Genomic DNA, 16,150 nt, shown 5'->3' on the forward strand with positions numbered 1-16,150 from the left:
CATTGCCAATGTTGCGGAGATGAGTCGGTAATGGTTGCTCATGGTCACGTGCTGCTGTTCCAGTTTCAACTGTCGGTCATGGTTGCTCATGGTCACGTGATGATGGTCATGCTACTGCTCCAGTTTCAACTGTTCTGCCTGAGGCTATGGAATCCTGACCTGTTCACCGGATGTGCTACCTGTCCCAGACATGCTGTTTTCTCTCTCTATCGCACCTGCTGTCTCTAACTCTGAATGATAGCTATGAAAAGCCAACTAACATTTACTCCTGAGGTCCTGACCTGTTGCACTCTCTACAACCACTGTGATTATTTTTATTTGACCCTGCTGGTCATCTATGAACATTTGAACATCTTGGCCATGTACTGTTATAATCTCTACCCGGCACAGCCAGAAGAGGACTGGTCACCCCTCAGAGCCTGGTTCCTCTATATATTTCTTCCTAGGTTCCTGCCTTTCTAGGGAGTTTTTTCTGGCAACCATGCTTCTACATCTGCATTGCTTGCTGTTTGGGTTTTAGGCTGGGTTTCTGTACAGCACTTTGTGACATCAGCTGATGTAAAAAGGGCTTTATAAATACATTTGATTGGTTGATTGATGAGGTAGCACTGCCTGCAACTTCAAAATAGAGAATTTCCTCTTGGTCTAACAGTCAAGACGTTGGTTTCTCTTGTGGGAGATCCGTGTTCAGATCCCACCGTGACACCAATCTCTCAGAAATGTGATGACAGAAACAAAAGTGCAACATTGTTACTGATTTGTTTCGCAATTTTAAGTTGAATAGCGGAGGTGCATAAAGATGACAGATCCCATGCACTTACCACAATTTCCTAAGTTTTGTGTATTGTGCATTGCTCTCCATTACTCTTTGTATAGTCCTTAGAAGAGTATACATCCCAATTTTAGCTCCAAGATGTCAGCAACAAAAAACAAACGAAAAAGTAGATTTATTGCCGTAGTTTAAAAACTCTATGAATAGTGCTTAAATAATGTCCTCATATCTGAATTCTGCCGTCTTTATGCACGTTCGCCATTGAAGATTCACAAATATAACCAAGTTTGAGTTGTAATTTACCTCCAGCTCATCAGATAGAAGTGGGGAGGGGCACAATGACTCACTGTTAGTCATCATTAATTATTGGAACAAAACATCTAGTCATAGCTGTGATTACCTGATAGAGGTGGTTTGCTCCCAAACACAAAGTCTGTTTTCCTCTGTCTGGGATATTTGTCCGTGTACTGTAGGGTGTTATTAATAACATGTTTTTTTTGCACCCACAACCCTATTATTCTCAACTTTGATTCAACCAAAACATTGTTTGATTCATTTTCCCATGGATAAATCTCACTCAAAAAAGACACATAAACATTTGTATGGTTAAACGCTTAATAATGTATCTAAAAAAATACATGCACTATTTAGTAAAAGCTTACCTTAATTATATTTCCTATTTCATTCCAGAGCCATATAATGCATCTAAGTGTATTGTTCTTTGGTTTCAAATCCAACTCCTATACAAGAATTATCCACCATTTCCCATGTTGAATGGCATTGACCTTGTGCCACTGCAGTCAAAGGTAGTTTGAGGTAATGAATCTGCTCCAGGGTGAAGCTTCCCCACATACAGATCTAGGATCAATTTCCCCTTCCTCGATCCTAACTAATCTGTGGGGAAATGCAAAACTGACCCAAGATCAGCGTCTTAGGGCCAATTTACACCAATTCATCCTCAACCTAAATGTTCTCTGTAGATCTCTTAGCTAATGAAGTGGAATGAGTAGTTGATGATCATGTCAATTGGTCAATACTTGGTTAAGGATAAATGGGAGGGCCACTAGCAAGTTGACTTGTACAGAAAAAGGATAGGCAGTGTCGAGTGTGATACAGTGACCAAAGCTTGATACACAGATCTAAGCCCAGTTCCGTTTCTTCCCTTTAAGTAGGCCACCTAAAAATGGTGCACTCGTTCAGTCCCCCTCAAGGGTTTAAAACAATTGGGATGGTGTATGAATTTGCTAAAGGGAGTTTCCACTATATCTCAATCCAGTCATTTTACATCCACAAATGTGAGTTTACGAGTGCACACTGGGAGAAGGCGGGAAAACACATTTGGGTTCTAGTCCTGGATCTCTCATTGTGTTCGAGAACTAAAGGTTCTAAACCCCATGTTCTTTACAAGGTTTGTTGTTTATTCATCTAAACACAGAACTATAGACCTTTTCAGCTTCAATTGCGATTTTAAGCATGCTGGGCTCCCAAACAGACCTGCACTTCGTCGCTAACATTCTGAGAAGATAATGACTGGTGTTTTCTCATTTCGATCCACCCAAAGCTGTAAACAAGGTCATAGAAAGCCATTCTGACAAAGGAAAAGGCACTCATTATTGAAAGCAAAACACATCCTATGTGGCATTTTTGCTAATAGAATCAGCTTCCACTTTGATAGCTCATCGTAAACACCTAATCAGCGTGTCATCAACCATCAACCTTGCTCAATAGCATTGTTTTCCATAAAGTGTCAGAGTAATTAATGTAATTGAAAATGTGTGATAATAGAACTGTGAAAATCACTGAGCCACTCATGATGAAATGGAACCCATTTGTGTCCACACCGTCCCATAAAAGTAACTTTGTTTTAGGAAACCATCTCATTTACATTTAAGTAATTTTAGCAGGCCCTCGTCTTATCCAGAGCAACTTACATCAAGTACTAATTTACCACCAAATCACAAAAACTGAATGGATGGATGTCAAACATATTAATTGTTTTTTGATATACATTTTGTTTTATGCAGGTTTGCATCGTGTAGTCATGCCTTATGCAATTTTAGGCCTAATTAAAATTATTATCTCACAGTCTATGTCAGGTATTGTGTTTAATGATTAATTCCAGTTAAAAATTGTGGATTTAAAAAGTCTAGGTAGTCTAGTCAGCCCAAGTGTGAATATAAACCAAATTTGATCCCATTCACATTTTCTCACAAACAAATGGACTGTATACGTTACCACTTTGTTTACCTTGGCCAGAGAGACAGGGCGCATAGCAGGCTAGAGACTATGCAGCTGCTGTTGTTAGTAGCCTACAGTTGATCAGTCTGAAAAATGTGCCCATTTCCAATGAAATACAGCATTTCAGATTGCTAATGCATTCGGAATGTATTCAGACCCCTTGACTGTTTCCACATTTTGTTACGTTACAGCCTTATTTTAAAATTCATTACATTTTTCCCCCTCATCAATCTACACACAATACCCCATAATGACAAAGCAAAAACAGGTATTTAGAAATTGTTTAAAAAAGTAACTATTCAGACCCTTCACTCAGTACTTTGTTGAAGCACCTATGGTAGCGATTACAGCCTATAGTTTTCTTGGGTATGACACTACAAGCTTGGCACACCTGTATTTGGGGAGTTTCTCACATTCTTCACTGCAGATCCTCTCAAGCTCTGTCAAGTTGGATGGGGAGTGTCACTGCACAGCTATTTTCATCCAGAGATGTTAGACTGGGTTCAAGTCCGGGGTCTGGCTGGGCCACTCAAGGACATTGAGACTTGTCCCGAAGCCACTTCTGTGTTGTCTTGGCTGTGTACTTAGGGTCTTTGTCCTGTTAGAAGGTGAACCTTCGCCCCAGCCTGAAGTCCTGAGCTCTCTGGAGCAGGTTTTCATCAAGGATCTCTCTGTACTTTTCTCAGTTCATCTTTCCCTCGATCCTGACTAGTCTCCCAGTCCCTGCCACTGAAAAACATCCCCGTAGCATGATGCTGCCACCACCTTGCTTCACCGTATTGATGGTGCCAGGTTTCCTCCAGACGTGACGCTTGACATTCAGGCCAAAGACATCAATCTATGTTTCATCAGACCAGATAATTTTGTTTCTCATGGTCTGAATGTTCTTTAAGTGCCTTTTGGCAAACTCCAAGCGGACTGTCATGTGCCTTTTACTGAGGAGAGCTTCTCTACCATGAAGGTCTGATTGGTGGAGCGCTGCATTGGTAGATCGCTGCAGAGATGGTTGTCCTTCTGGAAGATTCTCCCAGGAACTCTGGAGCTCTGTCAAAGTGAGCATCGGGTTCTTGGTCACCTCCCTGACCAAGGCCCTTCTCCCCCGATTGCTCAGTTTGGTCAGCTCTAGGAAGAGTCTTTGTGGTTTCAAACTTCTTCCATTTAAGAATGATGGAGGCCACTTTGTTCTTCGGGACCTTCAATGCTGCAGAAATATTTAGGTACCCTTCCCCAAATCTGTGCCATGACACAATCCTATTTCAGAGCCCTTCGACCTAATGGCTTGGTTTTTACTCTGACATGCACTGTCAACTGTGGGACCTTATATAGACAGGTGTGTGCCTTTCCAAATCATGTCCGATCAATTGAATTTACCACAGGATGATCAATGGAAACAGGATGCACCTGAGCTCAATTTCGAAGTCTCATAGCAAAAGGTCTGAGTACCTATGTAAATAAGGTATTTCTGTTTTTTTATTAAATGTTTTACTTGCAAAAATGTCTAAAAACCTGTCTTCGCTTTGTCATTATTGGGTATTGTGTGTAGATTGATGGGAAAAAAATATTCAATCAATTTTAGAATAAGGCTGTAATGTAACTCAATGTGGAAAAAGTCAAGTGAATCGTTTCCGAATGCACTGTATGGAAGAGTTTTTGCTTGCGTCTGTCGGGTGTGATATGTTGTCACGCTTGCTAAAGCCCCCTTAAGGTCTAAGGGCTCTGGGCTGGGTTTCTACTCAGCTAACATATGGAATTATTTTAAGAAGGTCATATCAAGGATCATTTCAGCTATTAGATTTTACATTTGAGGGCCCCTGTAAGTATAGAACTAAATATTTGCCAATTATTTGATTAGACGTTGAATTTGGCCTTACCACTATTAGCCCACAGAAACACATTGAATAACATATTTATGTTTGGCAAAACATAAGCTTGTGGGGATCGTAGAGGATAACTGAGTTTTGTAGGCCAAACTGTTCAGACGCTACATACATTTCCATGAGAAGAGACTTTTCTCCTGGTCCACCGCAGATGCGGAAGACCGACATTGGCGGATGCAGTGGACTGAGACGCAGCCCATGCAAAAAACATATTTCTAGCTTAAACAGACAGATCTGGATGGGGATTTTTTATCATGCTAATTCGATTTCCATGGGGATGCGGAGATCAATAAATACCAGAGAAAAGTGGAGAGCACACCTTGAGTTTTGTGCCCGACCTGCTTTTTTTGTGAATCTGATAGGTCAAGACACGCAAACAGGCTGCAGCAGCACTCCAATGTGAAGGACTGAGAAATTGTGCATGAGTTGACAAATCATGAGGCAAATCGGTAAAAAAAACAGCACTTTGCATTGACATATTTTAGTAAAATAAATTGAAAAGTGCTGTGGCAAATGCCTCCTCACGTTTTCTGGCGTCTGTATTGAGAACATTCTCTCTGAGTTAAATTAGATTTTTTTTTTTGCAGGGGAGACTAGATTGAAAAGGAAAGAATATGTCCTCATTCCTCTGGAAAAGCCACAAAACTAATGTCTATGCACCCTCGTCCAATTCAGATGTTCTATTCATTTCATAACCATGCCTTTACCACCCGTTTAATTCAACAGTAACAACAGAAGATGAGAAAGAACCCCAAGTGCATTACCCTGACAGCAGATACATGTCCTCTCTAAATATATATACTGTAGGTTTTAATCTGTACCACCACCTGTCCATAGGATAAATTGGTGACTGCTCAGTGAGGTTTCCAATATTGCTGCTGCGATTTAGATATGCCCCTCATGAGTGAAACGTAATTATCATTTGTTGTACAAAAGCCCATGTTTTCCCCCCACATCTCAGTCAATTACACACACAGACAAGGAAACTCATTTCACACTGCACAAGCTCAATGTAAATAGATGTACTGTACAGCGCACAAATGAGAACATTGGATGAGTGTGCTCGCATAAGCACTGTTCTTATACACACAATGTTGAGAACATGCTGGAACAGGAACCTTTTGAGAGCTCCTGCGGTCATACTGGGGATTGTATTGATTTTAATTTGCAACTGAATGAAGTGCTCGAAAAGAGGACAGAATCGTTCCAGATAATTAGCGAGCCCTCGAGGTGTTATGAGAGGTAGAGAGGGGCTCGCTGAGAAGAGGATGAAAGAATAATCTCTAACACTTTCCATGTACAAGCTGTATAGTCCCTGTTTTTTATGCACAGTGTATTGGATAACTTGCAATCACCATTCATAACACATCATCATGGTCTCCTACAACTGCCTGTATATGTGTATAATTGTTTTAAAGGCAAGAAGGCAGGCGGTTCATGAAGTGTTATTGACACATCACAATTTTATTTTATTTCAGCAGAAATAAATAAATTACTTAGAAAACTATTTTATTCAAATGGACTTACAGTACAGCGAGTGCACACATTTTTTGTATGTTAAACCCACAACCATGCGTCACGTTCTGACCTTACTTCCTTTGTTTTTGTCTTTGTTTTAGTATGGTCAGGGCGTGAGTTGGGGTGGGCAGTCTGTTTGTTTTTCTGTGTTGGCTTTTGAGTTCGGCCTAGTATGGTTCTCAATCAGAGGCAGCTGTCAATTGTTGTCCCTGATTGAGAATCATGCTTAGGTACTGTTTTGTTTTGTTCACATCGTTTATTGTTTTGTTCCAGTGTTCAGTTTGTTTATTAAAAAGACATGAACACTTACCACGCTGCACCTTGGTTCTCCTCTCCTTCCCCAGACGACAAGCGTTACAGACACACCCACCAAAAAAGGACCAAGCAGCGTGGTATCGGGCAGCAGCGATCTCAGGACTCCTGGACATGGGAGGACGTCTTGGACGGCAAGGGTTGTTACACAACCGGCTCTGCGCATCTGGTCTCCAGTGCGTCTCCTCGGGCCGGCGTACATGGCACCAGCCTAACGCATGGTATCCCTGGTTCGCCAGCACAGCCCAGTGCGGGCTATTCCACCTTGCCGCTCTGGCCTGGCTACGGGGAGCATTCAACCAGGTAAGGTTGGGCAGGCTCTGTGCTCAAGAGCTCCAGTGCACCAGCCCTCCGGTGCAGCCCCCCGCACCAGGCTGTCTCTCCGTCTCCTCCCTGCAGAGTCTCCCGTCTGTCCTTAGCCGCCAGAGTCTCCCGTCTGTCCTGAGCCGCCAGAGTCTCCCGTCTGTCCTGAGCCGCCAGAGTCTCCCCTCTGTCCTGAGCCACCAGAGTCTCCCGTCTGTCCTTAGCCGCCAGAGTCTCCCGTCTGTCCTGAGCCGCCAGAGTCTCCCGTCTGTCCTGAGCCGCCAGAGTCTCCCCTCTGTCCTGAGCCGCCAGAGTCTCCCGTCTGTCCTGAGCCGCCAGAGTCTCCCGTCTGTCCTGAGCCGCCAGAGCCGCCAGCCAGCCAGAGCCGCCAGCCAGCCAGGAGCCGCCAGAGCCGCCAGCCAGCCAGGAGCCGCCAGAGCCACCAGCCAGCCAGGAGCCGCCAGCCAGCCAGGAGCCGCCAGAATCGGCCTTCACTCCGGAGCTGCTGGAGTCTCCCGCCAGTCCGGCGCTGCCGGAGTCTCCCGTCCATTCGGGACCCGTGGCGTGGGTCCCCAGTCCAAGGTCGGCGGCGAGGGTCGCCACTCTAAAGAGGCCACAGAGGCAGGCTAAGAGGCGCAAAAAAACTATTAAAAAGACATGAACACTTACCACACTGCACCTTGGTTCTCCTCTCCTTCCCCAGACGACAAGCGTTACACCATGGCATTGCTAGCACTACACATTTACCAACTGGGCCACACAGAACTACTTGGTCTGTGAGGTTTCAAATGCTACAGGTAACTGCCAAAATAAAGGATACACTTGAGTAAATGAGGGTTATGTTTCACTAAATTGGATCATTCCAATATATTGGTATCACTCCGCGGCGGAGGGATACATCCAAGGTGAGGATTTACAGATTTACTCCCGTGTACACCTGTGTAATGGCTGGTCCGCCCCTATATATAGACCCCATGGCCGCGACACACGTTCTCTTTAATTTTCTCGGCAGACGTCCATATGGTTTGAGGTACAAACTTTCTAAAGATCGCTTGGTAAGTCACTGGTAAGTGTAATATCTTGCGTGGAAGTATACTCACTGGCTGTTTGCAGCTGGCCACGTGGCCAGCCCCTCTTGAGTGCTCCACTCGCTGCACGCGGTTGATCTGTATCTTCCGCCTGTGGTTTGTCGTACTTGTGTTTCGTTACCGTTACACTATGACTCCGTGTGCATCCATTAGTAGGGTGACGCTTGCTGCCACAAACTGTAATTTACCTTACACAACTTGCCAACTGGCTTGTTCTATGTGTCTGTTGTGAGTTACTTAAACATGCTGCTCCCCGTGTCCTAGACTGCTAATTACCCTGCACGTTTTTTTTCTTGTTCTTTCCTCTACAGAGGTAAGAGTATCATGGTGGGCTTTCCAATACGTTGAGGCATCAACTTTGGAGTTCCTTAACGGAGTTACTCCATCATATGGTGCTGTTTTTACTGCTTGGATATTAAACCGGCTAGGTAATATTGTAGTTGGCGTAAAACAAAAAACAAATAAATCAAATCCATTACCTGGTTGCTGTTTTTTTTGTCTGCCTGTTTTTCCCACACGGGTCTTCCCTGTTTTTTGCAGAGCTACTGGGTAATTTATCCCTCACCGGGTTCCTATTCCTCCAAGCAGGTCACGACATACGCTCTCCCAGGGCGTCGGACCCCTGCTCCGTGGCCTTGCTGGCTTGGCTGAGCTTATGGCTTCCCTTTGTGACTGGTGTGATGGTGGCATTCACCCTGGAGATCCGCATACCTCCTATATGCATTGCCTGTGTTTGAGCCATGCGGAGAGGGCGGCGGAGCGCCCTACTGGATGCCTGTTTTGTGTGGTGTTCTCAGAACGCCTGCGCCTGGCGCGATTGGAGGCCATGCATGAGTGGGTCGACCAGGCTCGGGCTCAGGCTGGGGATGAGCTCCCTCCCTCAGGAGTGGTGCGCCAGTGAGCTGTTAGTCCCTCTACTGGGCCAAGTAGCCTTCCCAGGAAGCGTAGCCAGAGCCACCGCAGGCAGAGCCCATCTGCTGCCAGTCCTGGACGGAGGCAGGAGTCGGACCGCTGGGACCACCTTGAATGGAGGGCGCATGCCCTGCGTCAGGAGTTTGAGAGCTTCGATGGCGACAACAGCTATTCTCTGTTGGCCAGTGATAGGCTGTTCCTGGGGGACTATACTAGCAATGTTCACCACCGTGAGCGGGGTTACCAGGCTGAGAGGCCATCAGAAGCCGGCAGCGGGGCTTCATCGCCCCCAGGGGCTCGAGAGGCTATGAGGAGCCTACTCACTCGGGTAACAACTACACTGGACATCAAACTGGTGGACAGTGATGATTCTCCATCTGTCCGCATCTCGTCTGAGTTCCGCAAGGCCTTGCAGGAGAGCTGGGCCTCTGCCAGGGGGCGCTTCCGACTCTCTCCTGCACTAGTCGCCAATCAGTCGCCAATCAGTCGCCACTGAAGACACCTGCTCCTTTTCCCTAACCCAATCACATCCCCTTTCCCTTCGTTTAAAAACCCAGTCAGTTGTTTTCCCAAACTCTCGTCTCTCTCTTCTCTCTCTCTCCCCCTCTCTTTGTAAGGAGCTATCTCAGTAAATTTAAGTTGTCTGTAGTTATTGGTTTCGGTGGTGGAGTTTAAACACTTGATCGATGTATATATCATAGAAGAGTGTAATTGTTTTTAGGTCAGCTGTTTTTAGTCAAGACGTTTGTGTTTTTAATATACAATGTTTTTGTTGTACTGTATGTGTGTTTATAGTTTTGTTTAATGTTGTGTTAGTGTATGTAAATTGTTTTGTCTGAAACGTTGTTCCCTCTGATGTTATTGGACCAGGTCTCTCTTGGAAAGAACCTGTATAAATAAAGGTAAAATAAAAAAATAAAAAATGATTCTCACTGTTCCTTTTCACTATTATGAGTTGTATGAGATATGTTACGGGTCTCGTTTCCATCCCCCCTAGACTGCAGGGCCAAAGTGGACCATGCAGTTATGTTGCGGGCGCAGAGTCACTCGGCCTCCAGGAGTACCCGACCATAATAGTTGCCATGGTCCTCCCGGACCGGGAGATTATAGGGTGGAACCCGAGACTGAAGCCGGGAGCCCCAGAATCTTTGATGCGGACTTGAAAGCCACATATGGGTCCCTCTGCTCTCTTGCCAATGCGGCCATGCTGCTGCAGGTCTACCTGCTGACTCTTTTGCCCCGGCTGCTGGAGGGCACAGAGGAGGTCCTCCGGAAAGCAATGGAGGTGTCTCGCCTGCTTTCCCTGATCCAGAGGGATGTGGCCCGCGCCAACGGACGGGTCATGGCGCAGGTGGTTACCTCCTGGCGTCATCTCTGACTGGCCCAATCCTGTCTACCAGCTGCTCTCCAGAGCACATTTGCCACTCTCCCCCATCACCCCAGGGCTGACGTTTGACCCAGGGGTTGATGACATTCTGGACAAGGCCGATAAGGTTCGGGGGGACTGAGAGACCCTGAGATGATTCATGCCGCCTCCTCAGGCCCCGGGTCCAAGGCAGACAGACCCACCTCCAAGGCAGTCGCCACCCACCTCCAAGGCAGTCGCCACCCACCTGCACCCGAGCGACAGTGAGGTCCCTCTCCTGCTCCATTGCCTCATGCTGAGAGAGATACAGAATGCGTTGGAGCAATTACCTGTCAACCGTCACCACCATAGAGACGTGCCTGGGGAACCAGGCGCTCGGGGCGCCAGAGGAGAGGCGGGCCCCGGCAGGACCACTGACACACCCTTCCCCGGCCTCGGTTAAGGGCAATGTGGGCAATGTGGGAGGAGGATGTGGAGTTCCCCTGGGTGTTGTCCACAATGCTCGAGGGGTACCGACTTCAATGCCGGTGCTGGCCCCCGTCCTTCAGGGGCCTTTTTGTCACCACGGTGGCCGACCCCCTGAAGAAAACCCTGCGGCTGGAGATCTCCTCACTCCTGGACAAGCGTGCCATCCACAGGATTGAGACATCAGAATGGCTAGGTGGGTTCTACTCCACTTATTGTGTGGTCCCCAAAAGAGACGGAGGGTTTCGACCAATTCTGGACCGCTGCAACCTCAATGGGTACTTGAAGGTACTGAGGTTACACATGCTGTCCCCAACCCACGTGTTGTAGGCTGTGTCCAGGGAACAGTGGTTTGTGAAGCTGGACCTGAGGGATGCTTACTTCCAGTACCTCCGATTCGCTTTCGAAGGGGCAGCTTACGAATTCATGGTTCTTCCCTTCGGCCTCTCCTTGGCAGCCCGCACTTTCACAAAGTGCATGGACGCTGTCCTGGCACCTCTCATATCCCGAGGATTGTTGACCCTCAATTACCTGGACGATTAGCTGATTTGTGCCCCAATCAGGACCCAGGTCCTGTCAGACAGAGACATGCTCTTGACCCATATCGGCGGGCTCGGGCATTACTGTAAACGACAAGAAGAGTCGCCTGACGTCCACCAAGAGGGTGGCCTTCATTGGCATGGAATTGGACTCAGTCCTCATGAGAGCACGCCTGCCCACCAGAAGGGTTCAGGTGATCTTATCTTTTCTAAGATGACAATGACCCCATCCACAGGGCATGACAACTATGTCAACTGGATGACATGGCCGTCTGTCACCAGATCTCAACCCAACCCAACGCCCTATTTAGCCACTTTTTGTTGGTGTTTCCTTTATTTTGGCGGTTACCTGTACATGAGAAAACAAGGATCAACTTAACACTGAAATATCTCCAGTAGTCTCAGAGAGGAGGAATAGGTATACAAATAGAATTAATAGCAAGGGGGTTTCCATTCAAGTCAATGATGGCATAATGGGTGGACTGCAGCCATTTTGAGTGTGCCCTTTCCTAGGTCAAAGTTATACAGGTTAAGACAACGTTGTCACAAATATTGGTCCCAAATGTTGCAAAGAGTTATGGGATATTAGAATCCCGTTGTCCTACCCTTCCCATCTTCAACCTAGACCCATACCAGGAAGTAGAAGTTGGAAGTGTACCCTTCTATCTGTACTGTGATTGGTTGAGTCAACTCAACTGACATTACACAAAACACATTCCATTGCATGAGCCACATCAGTTAGCGTCATTTGAATGAACATTCTACATTACCATGGCAATCCAGCATCAGTTGATAGAACATTCCCATAAACCATGGAAAATTTGCATCACAGGTTTATCAGTCAACTGCTGCTGCTGACTCTTTTTCAATGTCTCCCCATTTTTCCTTCCTCCTATCTCTCTTCTGCGCTCTTCGGATTTTTCTCTCTCTTATAACTGCTTTGTATCTTTTGATTGATCTGAATATGGTTGAATGCTTATTATCCTCCTATCCTCCCATGCCAAAATCTGACCCTTAATATACTAATCTCTCTCTCTCTCTCGTTTACTCTTTCCTCTCTCTCTTGTTCTGTACTTTCAGGATTTCAGTGTGTGATGAGGACAAGTTCCGCCACAATGAGTTCATCGGAGAGACACGCATTCCCCTCAAGAAACTCAAGCCCAACCAGACCAAGAACTTCTACAACTGCTTGGAGAAACAGCTGCCTGTAAGTTATCTCCAATTTGCCTTTTTCATCCTCCCCTTTGAATCCAAATGTAAGCATTTCCTAAGGTAAATTGGTTATTTGGTCTCCACTGCTAAATTACAAACCTCGACATGTAAATGTTATGTTCTGTATGTACATTTAATTTGCCTAAATAGAAATCTTACCTACGGTTGAAAGACATCAATACTGTATGTCTTCTGTTATTAGTAAACAATGAGCCTTGAAACATCTCACATACAGCCCAAATCCTTAACTTCATGAAACAACCACAGTAATTTCAATGAAACACCACTTACTGAGGGGTCTGTTCAACACTGCCTCTCTCCTCTAATTAATTAAGCAGGTTAACAGCATTAAAGACCAGAGAGAATGACGGTTTCTCAAAATCTATTGGACAAGCAATTATATTTACCAAGGACTGAGCATGGATGCAGGAGGCATATGATTGACTCACAAGTGCTACTTACTTAGTGCACTGGAGGCTGTTATTGTCATCAAAATAGCTATTGTGTGGTTATTTTACGTTACTGTTGCTAGTCAAATATGGACAAGCTTCTTTCACATACAATAGCTCCACCTTAAATTTCAATTGAACTTGAGATCTACTAAATCGATCTTTTGTTTAGCTGCAAAATGTGATTCTCTAAACTTTCTGAAAATGTGGGTTGCTGTTTCCAAGAACCTTAGTTTGGGAGCATTACTTTTTACGAATGAGCTGATTGATAGGGTAGATATTGATAGCTTTTCAGAGCCCTTTCTAAATATTCACTCTTTTATCCAAGCGTGTCGGTAAGATCTCCTAATTTCATCTGGTTTAGCGGCGCTCACAGAAATACTTTTCTCTTACCGTCAACGACACAATCTGCTCTGAATACTCAGAGAAGGCTTAGCCCTCGACTGAACAGCACTGTCTTTTTCGCTGGCTTTCCAATGGACAGCCTGTGGATTACTGAGCTATGTGCTGCTGACGCACATACACACACACACACACACACACACACACACACACACACACACACACACACTCTCACTCATTCACTCACTCTTCTCATTCCTCAATTAGACTCTTCCCTTTATTGTTTAATTAAAAATAACCTATGTCTAAAGCTTTCTTCTGGCTATCACCTCTGCTACCACAGCTTCTACTATGTATGCATGCACGTGTGCGCGTATGCGTGCGTGCTTGTGTGTGTACGTCACTGTTTTTGTTTGTCAGTGTGTGTGTGCAGACCAGCTGGGCTCTTGCAGCCAGCCTCCCACCTGTATTCAGCTGCTTTGTAGCAAAGCACCCCAGCAGGGGATAGTTTAGAGAGGGTCTTAGTCAGGGTTGCACAATTAATCGAATTCACATTGAAATCGCAAAATTGACATGCAATATCCATGCATCATGCAATATTTTGAAATGCCACTCAGTCACGCGTTGCGTCCTTTTTATAAATGCTGAACAAAATTATGAAGGCAAAATGTAAAGTATTGGTCCCATGTTTCATGAGCTGAAATGAAAGATCCCAGAAATGTTCCATATGCACAAAAACATTATTTCTCAAATTGTGTGCACAAATGTGATTACATCTCTTTTAGTGAGCATTTCTCCTTTGCCAAGATAATCCATCCACCTGACAGGTATGGCATATCAAGAAGCTGATTAAACAGCATGATCATTACACAGTTGCACCTTGTGCTGGGGACAATAAAAGGCCTCTCTAAAAAGTGCAGTTTTGTCACACAACACAATGCCACAGAAGTATTTTTTGAGGGAGCGTGCAATTGGCATGCAGGAATGCCCACCAGTGCTGTTGCTAGAGAATTGAATGTTCATTTCTCTACCACGTCTGAGACCAGCCACCTGGACAGCTGATGAAACTGTGGGTTTGCACAACCAAATATTTTTTGCACAAACTGTCAGAACTGACTTCAGTGGGCAATGCTGGAGAAGTGTGTTCTTCACGGTGAGATGTCAGACAGCACGTGTGGCGTTGTGTGGGCGAGTGGTTTGCTGATTTCAACGTTGTGAACAGAGTGCCCCATGGTGGTGGTGTGGTTATGGTATGGGGAGGCATAAGCTACAGACAACAAACACAATTGCATTTTATCAATGTAAATTTGAATGTACAGAGATACCGTGATGAGATCCTGATGCCCACTGTCCTGCCATTCATCCACCACCATCACCTCATGTTTTAGCATGATAATGCGCAGCTCCATGTCGCAAAGATCTGTACACAATTCTTGGAAGTTGAAAATGTCCCAGTTCTTCCATGGCCTTCATACTCACTAGACATGTCACCCATTGAGCATGTGTGGGATGCTCTGGATCGACATGTATGACAACGTGTTCCAGTTCACACCAATATCCAGCAACTCCGTACAGCCATTGAAGAGGAGTGGGACAACATTCCACAGGCCATAATCAACAGCCTGATCCAATCTATGCAAAGGAGATGTGTCGCTCTGCATGAGGCAAATGATGGTCACTAGGGTTGAATATTTTCCCGGTATTTTACAAATATTCCATCCCGAGAATAAATAAATGTTCTTCCTGCTAACCCGGTATTTCCCTCCAAAACCAGAAGTGTCATTCAAAAGCATTATAAAGCATATAAATATGCTTATGTCTGGATTTGATTAAAGCTTTGATTGAAATTCGAGCCTGATGCTCCCTGAGCCTGATGAGCCATACATTTTATGAGCCCTACATTAAAGACATTTAATGAGCCTAAGCTCAAAAAAGCCCAAATGATTGTGCCGTTAGCTAGCTACAGTGCCTTGCGAAAGTATTCGGCCCCCTTGAACTTTGCGACCTTTTGCCACATTTCAGGCTTCAAACATAAAGATATAAAACTGTATTTTTTTGTGAAGAATCAACAACAAGTGGGACACAATCATGAAGTGGAACGACATTTATTGGATATTTCAAACTTTTTTAACAAATCAAAAACTGAAAAATTGGGTGTGCAACATTATTCAGCCCCTTTACTTTCAGTGCAGCAAACTCTCTCCAGAAGTTCAGTGAGGATCTCTGAATGATCCAATGTTGACCTAAATAACTAATGATGATAATGCCTCTAATGCATGCCTCTCCTTCATGTCAATATGCCTTGTCCATTGCTGTTCTGGTTAGTGTTTATTGGCTTATTTCACTGTAGAGCCTCTAGTCCTGCTCACCATACCTTATCCAACCTATTAGTTCCACCACCCACACATGCAATGACATCTCCTGGTTTCAATGATGTTTCTAGAGACAATATCTCTCTCTTCATCACTCAATACCTAGGTTTACCTCCACTGTATTCACATCCTACCTTACCTTTGTCTGTACATTATACCTTGATGCTATTTTATCGCCCCCAGAAACCTCCTTTTACTCTCTGTTCCAGACGTTCTAAATGACCAATTCTTATTGCTTTTAGCCGCACCCTTATTCTACTACTACTCTGTTCATCTGGCGATGTAGAGGTGAATCCAGGCCCTGCAGTGCCTAGCTCCACTCCTATTCCCCAGGCGCTCTCTTTTGACGACTTCTGTAACCGTAATAGCCTTGGTTTCATGCATG

General features: G+C 45.1%; 1 protein-coding gene across 2 annotated transcripts in view; it reads left to right on the plus strand.

Annotated features, from left to right (window-relative positions):
- The window catches only part of LOC110533442 (double C2-like domain-containing protein beta), a 181,804-nt gene that overhangs the window by 144,443 nt on the left and 21,211 nt on the right, over positions 1–16,150 (plus strand). For both annotated transcript variants that reach the window (XR_005053594.1, XM_036989831.1), the window contains exon 5: positions 12,471–12,597. Coding sequence is in view for 1 of the 2 variants with exons in the window: in XM_036989831.1 (XP_036845726.1) it covers positions 12,471–12,597 (127 nt within the window). In the remaining variant the exon portion in view is untranslated. The remainder of the gene's footprint in view (positions 1–12,470; positions 12,598–16,150) is intronic.

This window comes from Oncorhynchus mykiss, chromosome 10 (genome assembly GCF_013265735.2).
Source record: "Oncorhynchus mykiss isolate Arlee chromosome 10, USDA_OmykA_1.1, whole genome shotgun sequence".
NCBI lineage: Eukaryota > Metazoa > Chordata > Actinopteri > Salmoniformes > Salmonidae > Oncorhynchus > Oncorhynchus mykiss.